General features: G+C 36.6%; 2 protein-coding genes across 6 annotated transcripts in view; one reads left to right on the top strand and one right to left on the bottom strand.

Annotated features, from left to right (window-relative positions):
• LOC107721389 (protein-cysteine N-palmitoyltransferase HHAT-like) overlaps nucleotides 1-8,393 on the top strand; it is a 36,019-nt gene extending 27,626 nt beyond the window's left edge. The window contains exons 12-13 of one of the 2 annotated variants that reach the window (XR_001637704.1): nucleotides 4,329-4,465; nucleotides 8,316-8,393. Coding sequence is in view for 1 of the 2 variants with exons in the window: in XM_016529394.1 (XP_016384880.1) it covers nucleotides 4,329-4,408 (80 nt within the window). In the remaining variant the exon portion in view is untranslated. Of the gene's footprint in view, nucleotides 1-4,328; nucleotides 5,136-8,315 lie in introns of those variants that run through there. The other variant, XM_016529394.1, reaches the window with a different exon arrangement.
• A 2,303-nt stretch (nucleotides 8,394-10,696) lies between these two features.
• Nucleotides 10,697-15,892, bottom strand: part of kcnh1a (potassium voltage-gated channel, subfamily H (eag-related), member 1a) — a 52,713-nt gene continuing 47,517 nt past the window's right edge. For all 4 annotated transcript variants that reach the window (XM_016529357.1, XM_016529365.1, XM_016529374.1 and 1 more), the window contains one exon: nucleotides 10,697-12,375. In XM_016529357.1, coding sequence (XP_016384843.1) covers nucleotides 11,521-12,375 — 855 coding nt within the window. In that variant the 3' untranslated portion in view covers nucleotides 10,697-11,520. The remainder of the gene's footprint in view (nucleotides 12,376-15,892) is intronic.

Here is a 15,892-nt window from a genome sequence, read left to right as displayed (position 1 = left end):
AGACAACAACAACACACAGATAATAAAAATGAGATGTGAATAAAATACACATGCATAAATATAAACCACAAAAAAAGAATAAATTGTATGTACAGGTGTGCTATAGATGGAATAGGAATAGAATAAATAAAATAAGTTGTAGGGATGTACTAGGGGTTGTCTAGTACCCTAGTACAAATATCAAATATCAAAATGAAAAATATAATTTTTCAGTCATTTTTCTCAATAAATAAATGACAAAGTATATATTTTTGTCTCCTTTGTTTGATTGGATTCTCTTTGTCTACTTTCAGGATTTGTGTGAAAATCTAATTATGTCTTGGGTCATATTTATGCAGAAATATAGAAAATTCTAAAGGGTTCACAAACTTTCAAGCAGCACTGTATAGTTTAAATAGTATACAGAAAATTCTCAAGGTTTCACAAACTTTCAAGCAACACTGTGTATATATATATATATATTATATATTATATATATATATGTATATATAGGCTGACATTGGATACTTGAATAATTTCATAAAATCATAAAAACAATAATAATTTATTAATATTATTAATTTAATAATACTGGTAAATCTAATATTTAGCTAATTGAAATTAATCAATCAATCAATTATTCTTACTGTACATTATAATTTTATAATCATATTATTGTAATTTACATTATTGCATTATTATTTACTTGTAACACTCACAATGTTAGTACTTTTTAGTGATTATTTTTATTTTATTTAGACAAAATACTGAATAATTTTAATATTTGCCATTTCATCAGTTTTTGGCCATAAAATGAAAAAAATTATCAGCTCATCGGTCAGTTATGTTAATTTTTTTTTTTAATTTTTATTAAAGTTTTATTTTTTATTTTTGAAAGTTTTTGGCCATAACATTGAAATGATTCTCGACTTATTGGTACAGGCAAGAATTAAAAAATTCGGTTCATACCTTAGTATGTCTATTTAGCATATAATTTTTAAAAAATATATTTAAATGATGAGTGACTACATTTAGTTATATATGTCCTTTATATGTCTATATGTCCTTTCACGCACAGAAGGACTGTGTTTATTTTATTTTTAAGCAAGTGTTTCGGAAGAGTCTCCTATGATATAACAATCAACTGTTCTTCTTCTTGCTTCTGTAAGTGTGTGTGTTGACGTGTCTCTGTTCCTTATGTAGGTGGGTTTGGTGTGACGCAAGTTGAGTCATGTTGAGAGGATTTGTGTGTAGCTGGATGAGGACAAAGTTCAGAAAACACTGATCTGTAGTCTTATACAGGCAAAATGAGACATAACACACACTACCTCTGAGCTTCTTTTCTGTCTGACTTTTTTGTAGTCTTTCTGCTACATTGCAGTGTTTTGTGTTGTTGGCATGACAAAATGCATTAAGTGGCTAAAGCTGTGACTCCAGCACCTGAAGGACAATGAGGTGTAACCAAATGTAATCAGCACCCTTCCTTCTTTCATTTACTCTCGTTTTCATCCTGCTCCATCCTTCTTTTCTCATCCCTGATGCAACAAGGCAGTTCCTTTTAATGAACCCACCAGAGACAAACACGCACACCTGTCTAGAGTGTTTTAACAGCTTGGGGCTCTTAGTGGACATGTTGAGGAGGAACTGTGATTATGTATACATAACATTGATAATAATTGGAAATTACTTGTATAAAAATAATACTTTAACAATAATGTGAAAATAAGGTATAACATTGATTCATGTAGTAATATGTTTATGCATCTGTTTTGATCAACAGCCACAAATGAGCATAACACAAACAGGAGCAATTAATCCAAGAGAGAATGTAATACAAGTACTTCTGTAACATACATAAGTACTTGAGAGGAGCAGATATAGCCTATAGCTAAGTGCATGAAGTTCTGCTCTGGGAAAAGGTGTGTCTTACACTGCTGTTCATTTACTGACTGCAGGGGGGCGAAAGAATGTCAATGAGATAATGAGTGAATATTCCCCTGTGATCTAATAAGATTTCACGTTATATCAGTTAATCTGCGTGAGGTTCTAAATCAGAGCTCACATGGGGGAAATTATCACTGGATACTGCGGTAAATTCTAGTAAGCACAGCTAGTGATTCTGTACAGGAAAGCACCAAACTTAAGTGTGTTTTGTGTATGTGTAAGTGTTAAAATTGCAGAGCTACAGACTGTGATTAAATATATTGCAAATGTGTTCAAAGACAATCAATGGCCACGTACACACTGCAGCTAAATTCGGTTGTCAGTTCACTTTTTACTCCTTAATCGCGTTCTGTACACACATAATTCACTAAAATACGGGAGTGACAACCGCATTTGACAACTGCATTAACTCCCGAAAAATACAGGTAGTGACAACCGCATTTACAGAAATTCTACGCACCCAGCTAACAATTTTTGGTTCCCAGAACGTTCTGGGAATGTTAGTTTTTGGTTCCCCGTTCCTTTTTGGTTAGCCAGGAAAGTTTTCTTAACGTAAATAGAACATTCCCTTTAGGTTAGGGGAAAGTTCCGGGAATGTTCTCGGTAGGTTCCTGGAACGTTCCCCTAACCTAAAGGGAACGTACTATTTACATTCCTAGAAGGTTCCCAGAACGTTCTCCTAACCTAAAGGGAATGTTCTATTTACGTTCCTAGAAGGTCCCAGAAAGTTCTCTGAAGGTTCCCAGAATGTTCTCCTAACCTCTTTACTCCGATACCGCTGCTGTACGTCAGTAATGATCCAGCACTCCCGTCCCAAGTCCCGTAGAGTATAAGCGGCATGGAAGATGGGCAGATATGGACCTCAATAATCAGTACTACAAACCATGTCTTGTTTTAAACTATTGTTTAATCATTAAAGATACTCAGAGCACATTTAACCATCATAAGGAGCATTAAATGAGATTGAATTATCCGTTAATATGTAAGATTTCTTTATTATAACTACCATGTACCAAATAACCCAGATATTAAGTTTCTTAAGCACCAAATAACAATTACTTCAACAAAATATTGGGTTTTTAAAATGTGAATTTTATTTTTACAGACATTAAAAATTAATAACATTTATTTGACTTATTACATTCATTTCTTACCACTGAATTAACGATGCGTGCTTCTCTCTTTTGGTCCGTAAACAAAAACTTCTCGGTTAATATCATGTTCTTTTCAATTATACTTGTCAAATCTCTCTGAAATCACAATATTTACTCTCGAATATTTATTAATTAGAAGTAATTATTCAATAAAGAGATCAATAAATGAGTGTAAACGAGAGTATTTAAACATGCATCAAAAATGTGTCTTCATCTGTATGTGAGATGCAAGAAAATAACAGTGAAAGAAATCTTAACCTTAGCACATTTTGACACGGGGCTATAGTTGCGCTCATGAGCCCTGTGGTAAAGTGTCAGTGTTGCCAGATCTTCATAGAAAGAAAAAAAACGACAACGAACAAGGACAAGCACAAAAAAACACACAAACACCCAAATGCTTTGTTTTATAACACCAAAAAAAAATCACATATGTTATATCTCATATCTCAAATATCGAGTGGGGCTTGAGGAAGTGGTGTCGCCTGCGTCTGCGCAGTGCGACCTGATGCAGCCCCTGAAGTGAGAAATACTGCAAAATAATAATAATAACGCGACTAAACGAGACGAAATAACGTTATAACATTTTGTTTCGTCTCGTTTTGGTCAACGAAAATTAAGAGACATTTTAGCATAGTTTTTATTTTGTAAACCACATTTAGTCTCGTTTTTATTCGTTAACAATATTGCATTATACATTTAATTATTATACATTATAATTTAACTTTGCGTCTCGTCTCGTTTTCGTCACGTGATAAAGATTCGTTGACGACGATATTTAGTCATAATTTTCGTTGACGAAAGCAACACTAATTGTAAGTTATGTCCAATTCATTATATGGGAACCGTTACTGTGATATTAGGTTTGTGAAACTTACATCAGTCTATTTACTGACTGGCTGTTTACATGATGTGTGATTAAAGATGCATATTCAGAGGTGTTGTATTGTGTTCTATTAAAAATGTTTTTGTTTTGTTTTGGGCTAAAAATATTATTGGATATTGTTTAACTAACACATGAGATCCTAAATGTTTCATCCTTCTTTTTTTCTGGCGACCTGTATTATCTGTTCAAGTCCTGCTCAAATGCCTTAAGGCCATTGACAGATCCAGATACAGCCTCACTTCCTGTTTGGTGTCTGTGTATTATCTAGTTTGTAGACTTAATAATTCAAACCACAATTTTAAGTATGCTTTCTACGTATCTTTGTATTTTACCATTCAAACTTCTCTCTTCTCTTATTTCTCCAACAGGCTGGTCTTCTGTGGCCGTTCCAGTGGTTGCTTTTCTCTATTGCTTTGCTCAAGTTGGTATTGAGTGGGACATGAGATGACAACACTCCTCAGTGCAGAATCATGGGAAGGCAAAGTTTCTCACAGAAAACACTATGGTATTTACAGTTTTACCATAGTTTGGACCAATCACAATGTGCACAACCAGCGTTCCTATCTACTCCTACAATATCACGTGTTTGTATAGTAGTAATGCTGTATTTGACCAGCGTGTCTGTGTGTGGAAATGAAATGGTGTGAGTGCTTCAGGTGTGTGTTTGATGGTTAATCCTGTCGCTGCTTTATTTATGAGTTTGTCTGAACACTGATGGTGACACATGTCTCTGATCAGCGGCCAGGATATAGCCTGACCATTGCTCTCTCTCTCTCCCTCGTCCCTCCATCTGTGTAGATTTCCATCCTCTCATTCATTTTGTCCCTCTGATCTTTCTTGTCCTGATCTCTCCATCTCGTACATTCTCTCATTCTCCTTGTGTATACCTACTTCTATCTTCTTACTAACAGCTCAAGCTGCTCTATGTGGTTAATTAGATCAGTGATCTGCTAGCCTGGAGTTTCTCCTTTATTAGAGAGAGGTACGACATGTGTGTGTTTCAGTATTATAGGGGGATTACACTTTAAAGAGCTTTATCTCTGCAGCGTACCTTTATCAGCATCAGATTAATCATTCATAATCCCTTCACAAAAATCTCTCTCTCTCTTCATTTCAATTTTAGTGTTCTTTATTGGCAAGATAAAACTGTATATTTGCATTACCATATGAATAAAAACAGCCATATTGACATTGCAGCATAAAAGCAATGAGAATTTTTAAAAATGCAAAATAAAAAAGTAAAATACAATGAAAATAAAGTAGATCTAAATTAAATATAAAAATATATATTAAAAATAATTAAAGGTACACACATTTTTAATATTGCTATGACTGCGGTCTCTCTCTCCATCTCTTCTCTGTGATATGATGATATTTTAGTAGATGGTATGGCAGAGGTCATGTGTGACCTGCCCTTTCTGTAAGTCATACTGAAATTACTTACTGACATCACATGTTACACAGGTCCTTGTGTGTGTGTGTGTGTGTCTCAACACAGGTCACTCTGCTATTAATGAATGTTAATTAGTATGTAGCATTACACAGGTGTGTGTGTGTGTGTGTGTACCTGTTTTTCTATTCTGGTGGGGACTTAAACCTGAATACACACAGACTCATGGGGACTCGTGTCACGGTGGGGACCTAAATTGAGGTCCACACGGGTAAACAAGCTAATAAATCACACAGAATTAAGTTTTTTGAAAATCTAAAAATGCACAAAGTTTCCTGTGAGGGGTAGGTTTAGGGGTAGGGTTGGTGTAGGGCAATAGAATATACGGTCTGTACAGTAGAAAAACCATTACGCCTATGGAGAGTCCCCACAAGGATAGTTGACCAGACGTGTGTGTGTGTGTGTGTGTGTGTTTATCAACACAGGTCACTCTGCTATTAATGAATGTTAATTAGTATGTAGCATTACACAGTCTTCAAAGTGTACATAATTGCACAGTTCAAAATGTAACCAGCTCAGTCTTTCTCTCTCCTTAAAGTCAGCATGAATGGTCATTTACACCCTGTAATGTGGTGTATTAGTGTATTTAGTGAATTTGAATATTTAATGAGATCAAATATAGGGCTGGATTTAATTTCGTTTATTGGGAGTTTGATTGGATGATGTAAAGTGGGCGTTACTTACCATAATGGAGCTAGAAATGAAAGCAATTTTGCTTAAGCAATGTGTAAATATCTGTTGGTCATTATTAAATAGTTATTATGGACAATTTTATACTTTTGAGTCGTATTAAATTGGGCCAATTTTGATTTCATGCTGACTTCAAAGCTAATGTGCTTTCATAAGTATCTTTAATGTACTCAAAGAGAAATGCATAAAATGACAGCAATCAAGTAAAGAGAGTGAGCAAAAATAATTTATTATCAAAATATTTTATTATCATAAATAATATTTTACAGCAATTTTACAAATTTTGTCTTTGTGCTTTACAGTAGTAATTTCCATGTGGAGAAATGATTTCAGTGAGGTTTCAGTCAGTGGATAATGACCATGCTGTCTGCTGAATACATCTGAAGTTTAATTAGGGCTGTTTTTAAAGAACGACCCTTCGAAGGACCTCTGTTAGCAGACAGACGTGTTTGTTCTTCCAAACCCTGCAGTGTGATAGAACTGCACAGCTCCGTTTGAACTTCACTATCAGTGTTAAGGACTCCAAAAATACTATAACATCATTTCTGTTCAAACACATATATGCACCAACACACAAACTGATATGCTATGTGTGTGTGCGATAGCATGTTTGGGTGAATTTCACAAAGTCTGACATGAACATGTTCAGTACATATTTCACCCCAAATTCAAAAGGAAATTTTTAATTTTTATTTTGTAGAAATAAAATATGTGCTTTAAGATTTTATATTGGTGTTTTTATATTTTTACATTAAATTTATCATGTTCAATTCTCAGTACTCTAATAATAATAATAAATAATAATAAGTTAAATGTAAGATTTTATATTTAATTAATGTTCATTTTATTTTAATATCAGGACAACTATGAATACAAATGGTTTCTTTTGATTTGGGGATTAAATGGGGTATTTCCTCTTTTAGGCTTTTGTGAAATAAATCTGACCATAGAAAAGTTTCTTAATCATGGACTGGTGTCTGGTCTCTAATCATGTAGTGGCCAATTTTTCTCAAGTCTGAAAAAACTATACAAACACCCTAAAGTGAGTCTAAGATCTGCGAGGATTCATTTCCCCTCGCCAAATGCAAATTTGAACTCACTCACCAAGAGTCAGACAGGTCTGCTACAAAGAGTGAATCCATTAGCTCTATGGGGTAAGAGGCAAGAGATTAAATACTCGTGCAGTAGATGAGTACTTTCTTTTTAATGGTAATTTATTCAATTTTCCTTTGTATTTACCATGCATGTCTTAACCTTATTTTAAGTGCAAATCAAGCCATGCTTTTGGCGTATTTGATCAAATCGGTCACGATCAGATGGTAACGAATCTCTGCGAGTAAACCATGCTAGTGTCTAAAGGCTGCGCATTTCTTCTTAAACAAATCAACTCTGTACAATCCTCATTCTCATTTTCTCTCACGATGAAAAAGTGCATTCTCTGAATTTAATGACTCTTATTGCTGTGCTGCAGAGGCATGCAGTGACATCAGGGCTGCGTTTGTTTGTTATATTACGTTGAGTACATCATGTGGCTCAGGTTAAATGTTATATCTGGGCTGGAGAAGCATGGCAGGAATAATCTGGGTGAAATACAGCAGCAATGATTATTGCTTCAGAATCAGCTCAGGCTGATGCTTTACATTCCAGTTTACATGGATTTGCATGTTAGTATTGTTATTAGTATTACTGTAACATTCATATGTCTTATTTAAAAATCAGTTCTGGGTTGCTCTCTAAAAGATGGTGAAGTAACAGCACGGGGTACAAACGCTAAACCTTTTCCAATTCCAGCTCAGCATTTGGAGTATAAGCAAATGACCCATAATATTAAAGCGAATTAAGATGTCGTTATTGTAAAACATGCTCTGAAGCATAAAACAACCTTAATTGGAATTTTACCATTTAATATTGTTTCTCCAGCGCCCTGCTGACAGAATGAGATACTTATCTCTCAAGGGCAAAAATATATATATTTTTAAAGAATCTAGGTTGTTACAAAATCTTCATACTGTACAAATGTATCTTTGTTGTAAACAGAAATAAATCTTCATGTTGTTAGAGCATTAAGTTTGGAGCTACTCGTCTTTTGTTCTCCAGCAAAATCCGTTTTCCTCACATAAGGTTTAAATTCATGATATGATGTTTGATATGACCTTGGTAGCGTTTTGGTTTTACGTCATTATTCTGAGTCGTGTTTTTCTCTCTTTGCTCTCAGGTAGTGGAGAAGCAGGTGATACTGACCTCAGCACATCTCCTGTGGACCTGATAATGACCTCTCTAAACCTGAGAACATCACACAGCATGCTAACATGTCCCTTAACCGCTCACAGTATGTTCATAACCACAATTCTCAACATGCGTATCTGAGTTTGTATAGTCGGGCACTCGTTCTCTTTCTGAGATACAAAACAAGAATTATTAAGCATCATCTCAGAATATATAAATACAAGTTCATATATTCTGTGACGGAGAAGAACATAGGTTTGGTGGTGTTGATCTGAATAGACTGGATCTCCGTGTTCCCCCCTGGACCTCATTATGGAAATCAAGGTGGAGTTGATATGGGGGAGGGACGCTTGGAAAAAAGAGTGAAATAAACAGCTATTTATATCTTAGCTATGTGATTAGCGGATTAACTGAACAGGCTCCTCCCAAACTTGCATTAGGAGCTTTGTTTGATATAATAATAGGGGAGACTGGCACTAGCTGTCATATCTACAGTGAATATTTCTCAAGGTTGTTTTGTTTTTACAAGGCAATTTCTCTACAGACACATACCTTACGGCCTTGGTTACAAAAAATCTGTTTTCACAGGAAAAAAGATTCAGTACATTGAACATGTTGACCAGTTGTCAGAGTGGGAATTAAAAAGCCTATTTTAGGCCCTTGACAAGAAGTCCCAGTCTCTCCTATTGAAAAATGAAAAGGTTAGACGTTATAACAGACCTGGTGAGAACATAATGCCACATCTTTAGTATTTAAAATGTAAAAACATCCAGGAAAGGGGTCAGAACGAGCTCTCAAACCATCACCCCTCTTCATTCCTGAGATTCTTTGCATTTAGATGTTTGCTGTAATGCTTAAAGTTCCTCGTAACTGTGTTATGTCGTACAGTGGTGTGAAAAATCATGTGTATTGATTACATCCATCGATTCATTTTGCAAAACAAAGCTACAGTGCACTAGAGATCTGAATAATAATAGTGCGCCCATGGTAATATGTTTGTGTGCTTTCTGGAAGACCCAATCGTTGATAAAGAAACAACATACATGCTTTCATTTCACTAGTTCTTCCATTGTTGTTTTATAAAACTTGGCCTCTGCAATCCAACAAGTCACTAATGAACTTGTTTGAAGACGCCTGTTGTAGACCAAAGGAGATGAAGTTCCTTTCACATGACTTGCATCAACATCTGCCAATGCATTGAACATCATGCTACAGCGTTACCTCTGACACACATTGTCTGCTGGCCACACGCTGTAACACAATGCTCAAAATTATAACCATTTCCCACAATGTCGAAGAAATATTTATAGACGATGTAAGGGAGAGGAGATGGACCATTTGTAAAAAATGAATGGGAGAAATCATAACACTTGATATGGTGACTAATGAAAATTCTGCTTTTCAGTTATTTACTTGCACTTTGGACCAGCCTCAAAGTATTATTTATAAATTAACCCTTCGCAAAAACTCTACCTCCTTAGTTACTGTTGCTATGTCTGACAAGCCATGCTGCTCTCACACTACACATCATGTTCTCATGCAGTGAAAAATACATCGTGCAGCAAAGAGGAAACTGACAACACACCGACAGACAAGAAAGAGCAGGTTACTTCTGGTATGAAACAAGGTCTCAGCTTTTAAATTGTGTCATTTTTTAAGAAATTCAAACAAATGCCATTTTGTGGCAATTTAATGTGTTGTGACTGATCGCTGTAGTGCTTCAGTTCAAGCGGCACGTGAACCGATCGTCATTTCATATTTACTTAAAGCACAACATAAACGTGAACATCAGAACCATATCATTCAGCCAAGGAAAGATGTCAATACACACAATTTTTCAAGTTTAAGTCCACCGAAGTTAATGATTTGTTTGTCAGACAAGATGGCGGATACGGCGGTATGATTGGTCAGATCGCCTGTCAATCAAGCTCTTTGCGAAGGGTGAATTTGAACAATAAAAAATGTAAATAAATGAATAAAATATAGGGATGCACCAATATTAATATTCTGATGGATATTGATAGGCCGATATTTAATATTTATGTTATGACTGATAACTGATGACTAATATTAAAATTTTATACTATTTTTTTCTAAATTAATTTAGAATTAAACAATAAAAGCTAAAATCAATCATTTTAAATGTTAAAAGTGAGTTTACGAATCACAACAATATATAATGTACAGTATGAAAAGTAGATATTTTGAAAATTGCTACAGATTACAATTAACAGTCTTGTTAAATTATTAGTGTTTTTAAATATTAACTTTCAGTGAGTGTTAGATGATGGCAAATGTAGTCTAAATATAAAAATATTGGAAATGAGCATGCACTGTACAATTAAATATTCAATATTGGCTGATACCCAATAAATCTGATATGGTTCCGCTATATTGTGCATTCCTAAAACCGTATAATACCATTGCTGTCAATTTGATTTTAAGTTTTGTTGAGATGTGCATTGACGCAAGTCATGGAAAAGGGCCTTAACAGCTGTTACACTTCAAAACCCCTGTAGAGCTCATTAGCTTCTCCAGTAACGTGTACAGTTAACTCTCAGGATGGTAGTTGGTTTGTCATTGTACAAACATGTTTGTCTAAAGTAATTCACCAAAGCTGCCTGGGGTTTCCATAGTTCCTGGAATGCTTCTTGCTTCTTCAGTCTTTTGTCTCCACACTGTAAGACGCTTAGCTCTGTGATTCCTGATAAAGGCTTGTATTTGGCGGCGAGTTAACCAGCAGGAAGGAGCAGAATGGATCCCTATACCAGAAAGACTGCAGAGCAGAAACAGCGGTGTGTGTGTGAAAGCGAAAGAGAGGGGAAGACTTGCTACATGAGTGGGATCTTGAAGGGCCCGCACTTGCAATTGGGGATGATGCATTGCCATGACAACCAAGAGCTCTCACTGTCTGTCAGCCTCGCAGGACAAAAACAAAGAGCAGTTCCACACAAAGCGTGTCTGTGTGACAACTAACACACCATCACTTTGGTATCGCAGATGCTCTGCCTTGGGATAAGACATCCTCTTCTCCTTTCCAGTGTCTTATTTCATCCTTTCCCTCACTCATTCTCTCTCTCACACACACACAGTCTCTCAGAGTGTCTGTCATGCTTTTTGCTGGTTCCATTTTTCAAAGAGAAAGTCTCATAATCATTTCCCTTTCAAGAATAAAGATGCTTACCTCATTTTCTTCAAGGGAATATGTCCTCCTTGTCCGTGTCTGGTGATGTCGGCCGTGAGATCTGGAAGAGCGACATGGGAGAGGTCGGAGTCTTTCTGCGCCTTAACAACCTCAACACCTCAACGACTTGTGTCTCCAATGCAACCATTCGGTTACTGAGTGCCGACAGCTCCTCTTTAAGTTCCGTACGGAGTTCCAGGAGCGAGGTGTGCAGTGTATGTTCGGGAATAGTGGGGATTGGTGGGATGGGGGGAGCTTTTCCGTCGGGCTGGACAGGGCTTCGGTCTACAGGGGTGCGGGCACCACCTTCGTCCAGCCGGAGGTCGCTTTTAGTAATGCCGCTGTCACAGGAATCGGTCTTCTTCAATCCGCCGGGTTCCGAAGTTTTTCCGGAGCCGCTCCGCTCTGGAAGAGTCTCCATCGATTCTGCTTTAGAAACATTTCCCCAGCTTTCTGGCTTCGCCATGCTTTCCCTAAACCTCGCCCATCCTCGTGCGCGAGGCTCTGATGTACGAGGGACGTTTGGGGCAGGGGCGCTGAGCTTGGCCTGGTCAAACGGGCCCAGGCTGCGGATTTTGCTCAGGTGGGACGGGATAGGCGTGGCCGGGCTTTCTGTTACTGTGACGATGCTTGTGGTGGCGACTACATCTTGGCTGATGACTTCGTGGTGGATTTGGCCCTTCTCGAGATCAGGGTCATCATGATTGGGACACCCAGTGGCGAGACGGGCTTCCTTCTGCTGGCGGAATCGCTGGAACAGACGGCGGACGGGATGATCAGGGGGGAGGTTCAGAGGGGCTTCGTTCTTCCTCCTCAGCCTCTCCTCTTCCTCACGCTTCACGTCACTGATCTTTCTGAACACAAGCTGCAAAGACACATAGAGTTGGTTTAATACATGTGCAATCAGGCAACCATTAAACAAGCACATCAAAACAAGAATGTTATGCTGCGACCCACTTTTTAGAATATATATATATATATATATAGTATAATGTCTGACAGGACAGGATAGTTCGTTTTTCTGAGGTGAGAGACTTTATTTCATAAGTTACGAAAATAACGCCAACATCTCATGCTTTACATTTCTTGAAATAATAACTTCTAAACATTAAACATTGACTGTCAGTCTTTATTCACCTGTTTCTCGTGGTTTCTCATTAAAATTCATTTAAGTAAATAGTGTAAATTACATTGCTAATGTCATAGAATAGCATAGTTTAATAATAGCGGAGCACATTGTAACGCAGTGTTACAACGTTACCCATCTGCGCAACTGGAATTTAAAATCAGTTGGTGTCTTCTGCTAGTTAGAGAAGCATTAAAAAACAAAACATCTAAACTGATAAATAACAGATTGGAGATTAAAATAATAGCAGATTTGTCTCATTTTAAATGAATACTAAAAACTGAGATGAAAAATTCACTTAAGCCAGAAATGTACTTTTACTATGGTAAAATAAATGTTCAGCAATATCTTCAAAAGATTTTTTTTTATTTTAGCACACTTTTTCTCTATATAGTGTTGATATGGCAACTAGTAAATACTGTACATTTTGTTATGCTAGCATGTGTGGAAATATTCAAACCATATGTGTTACAACTAACCACGCGTTACTTTGTGCCCCACGCTCCCCTACACTCCGCGACCCACCAGTTGAGAAACACTGATTAAGATGCTTTTGTCCAAACAACTTGCATTGCATTCAATGTATACATTTTTAAGTTCATCCTTTCTGTAAGTAGAATAGAATCTAAAATATTAGAAGTATATTATTTTAAAATGTGTAGTAATATTTAGCAATAACTGTAATTTTAATTCAATTACACTTTTCAACTGTACATACAATGAAAGTCAATATGGTTCTACATAACATTGGACTCCAAAATAAAAAAAAAACTGTGGTCAGTCACTTTACGTTGAGTCTCTTTGAATCTAAACAGGCAGTCCTTGGCTAGAATAAGCTGCAATATGAACTCTTTGTGCTGATAGTCAAATGTCTGGCTGCACAAGATTATGCAATATATACACCTCAGTGGATCTAGACCACTTACAACCACTCCAGGTATCTTCTTTATAGAGAGATCACACTCAGTGTAGACCCTGCGTTCGGTGTCGTGAATATTGCAAGATATTCTAAGTTCTAAGTTATTTATTGGAGTTCATGTATATTTCAGAGTTGAAGGCTTTTCTGGAGCAGATTCTCAAAGTCAAGCCTATGCTTTGTGAGTGTCTGCTCAGTGTGGATCTGGAGGGAGCGATTTTATGCTGCACTTTGGTCAGTGATTGAAGGCATGTATTTCTCTCTCACACACATACTGGCATTGAGTTTTGATTGGTGAAAAAATGCTTTTTTTTAAAAAGACTGTGTGTTACACACATCTCTGCATACTGAGACAGTTTGTTTCTGTCACTATTGCAAGCTGGACAGTGCATTTGTATGACTCCATCTTCAGTATGTTAATATTCATACTGATGTTCTGAATATTCATTAAGAGGGACAGAGCGCCCAAGCATCTGTACCGCCAATCTGTCTGAAATTACTGGGAACAGAACAACACACACATGCTCTCCCCTCATGTCTAGTAGGAGAAGATAGTGCTGTAGTGCTGTGGAAGCTTGTTTGTTATGTGCAGTCAGTGAACGATTTAAAACATTTATTTTACTTTGATTGGCCATGTGTTTATTGTTATCGATTCATCTGATACATTTCATCTGAGAATAAAGCTGAAGGCTATAATCTCATATATACTGTGAATGTTTTGAAAAGGCCGTGTAAATGTTGTGTATGTGTAAACAGGCCGTCAAAGGGTGTTTGTGAAAAGTTCAGGTGTAGCTTTGGGGATTTAAAAGTCATCTCCTGAGACAAGAGACAGACTCTAGATTTCAAAACACATCAAACACAAACACTGTTTCAACAAATGACACACAGGACCTGCTTTTAACATCTGTCTACAGTGATTAAATCACTAGTGGTCAGGTGATACACATGGCCTTTTACCCCTGGTAAGAACTTGTCTTCTGTGACTTTTACAGTTTATAACTTACAGTTTGACTAAATATCTCTCAGTTTGACTTTATGTATCAGAATTTTGACTTTATAGATACCAATTTTACATTGTCTTACTTTTTACTTCATAGCCTACAAGAGTTTTGAATTTATACAGACTTACAGACTTTCTTACACTTTGACTTAATAACTTACAATTTGACTTGATCTCTAAATTTGACTTTATATCTCACAAGTTTGACTTTATATCTTACAATTTTGTCTTTATAAAAAATTCTATCTTATAATTCAACCCTACTTCTTATTTTAATCTTTATTTTACAATTACAGTGTGGAATTACAATGTGGGAGCACATTTGTTTCACTTTGTTTTGTGATTTCACTAGAATGGATAGCAAGCCGGTTAAAGGGCGGTTGAGCGCATTTCTAAGAGCTGTGTGTTGGGAGGAAACGTTGCCACTGTCGCTTTCCAAAATGACAAGTCAAACATTAAAAATGACAAATTCCAGCATCAGAAAACATTAACAATTGGGGAGCGTTCCTCTTTATTAGATACATCTAGCTGCAAGCAATTTCATAAAGTGGTGGGAACAAAATCGACCATGGCGAAAAATGGTGGCTATGCACACAATCACAAAATCACATTCTTTTCCATTCTTGAGTTTAGACACCACAAAATGATCCTTAAGCGATGTGTATTAGTGGGAGAAATAGAGCGTATTAGGCATTTCCCCATGATGTCTCACATAAAATTGTTTCTTTTGGGCTTTAATGTGCTCAGATTTGTCATATTGCCACTTTCCATCTGAATGTAATGTTTCTTTGTAATTGAACTCTAAATAACTCATCGTGTTTGGCAGCAGGTGGAGAAATATATCGCTGCCGCTCCCTCTGAGAATCCAGGCTGAACGAGAGAACTGAACAAATCACTCAGACAGATAGACAGCCTCAGTTGATTGCGCTTCTGAATGACGTCAAGGGTCTTGCTTCTCTCAGCGTTACAGAGATGATGGACAGTAATGACCAGACCGCTGCCCTCCCATTCAGCCGTTCCCATCCTGGACACAGACACTTCTACTATCCCGAAATAAATCCACTTTTATAGCCATCAACCATATTTCTGAGCCACGGTATCTATACACACGTTTGTAGCCTGCTTTAGCACAGACATTCATACCATATCTGTCACACTATAAAGTGTTTTTGGTTTTGTTTGTTTTTTGTTTTTTATCCATACAATGAAAATCAGTGGATTCCAGTGTTGATCTGGACCCCACTGACTTTCAAAACAGTTAAAGGGGTCATATGATGCGATTTCAATTTTTCCTTTCTCTTTGGAGTGTTACAAGCTCTTGGTGCATAAAATCTATAAAA

Source organism: Sinocyclocheilus rhinocerous, unplaced genomic scaffold (genome assembly GCF_001515625.1).
Source record: "Sinocyclocheilus rhinocerous isolate Xijiao unplaced genomic scaffold, SAMN03320098_v1.1 scaffold432, whole genome shotgun sequence".
Taxonomy (NCBI): Eukaryota; Metazoa; Chordata; class Actinopteri; order Cypriniformes; family Cyprinidae; genus Sinocyclocheilus; species Sinocyclocheilus rhinocerous.
The sequence above is the reverse complement of the archived record's forward strand: the minus strand, read 5'-3'. Positions and strand labels throughout refer to the sequence as shown.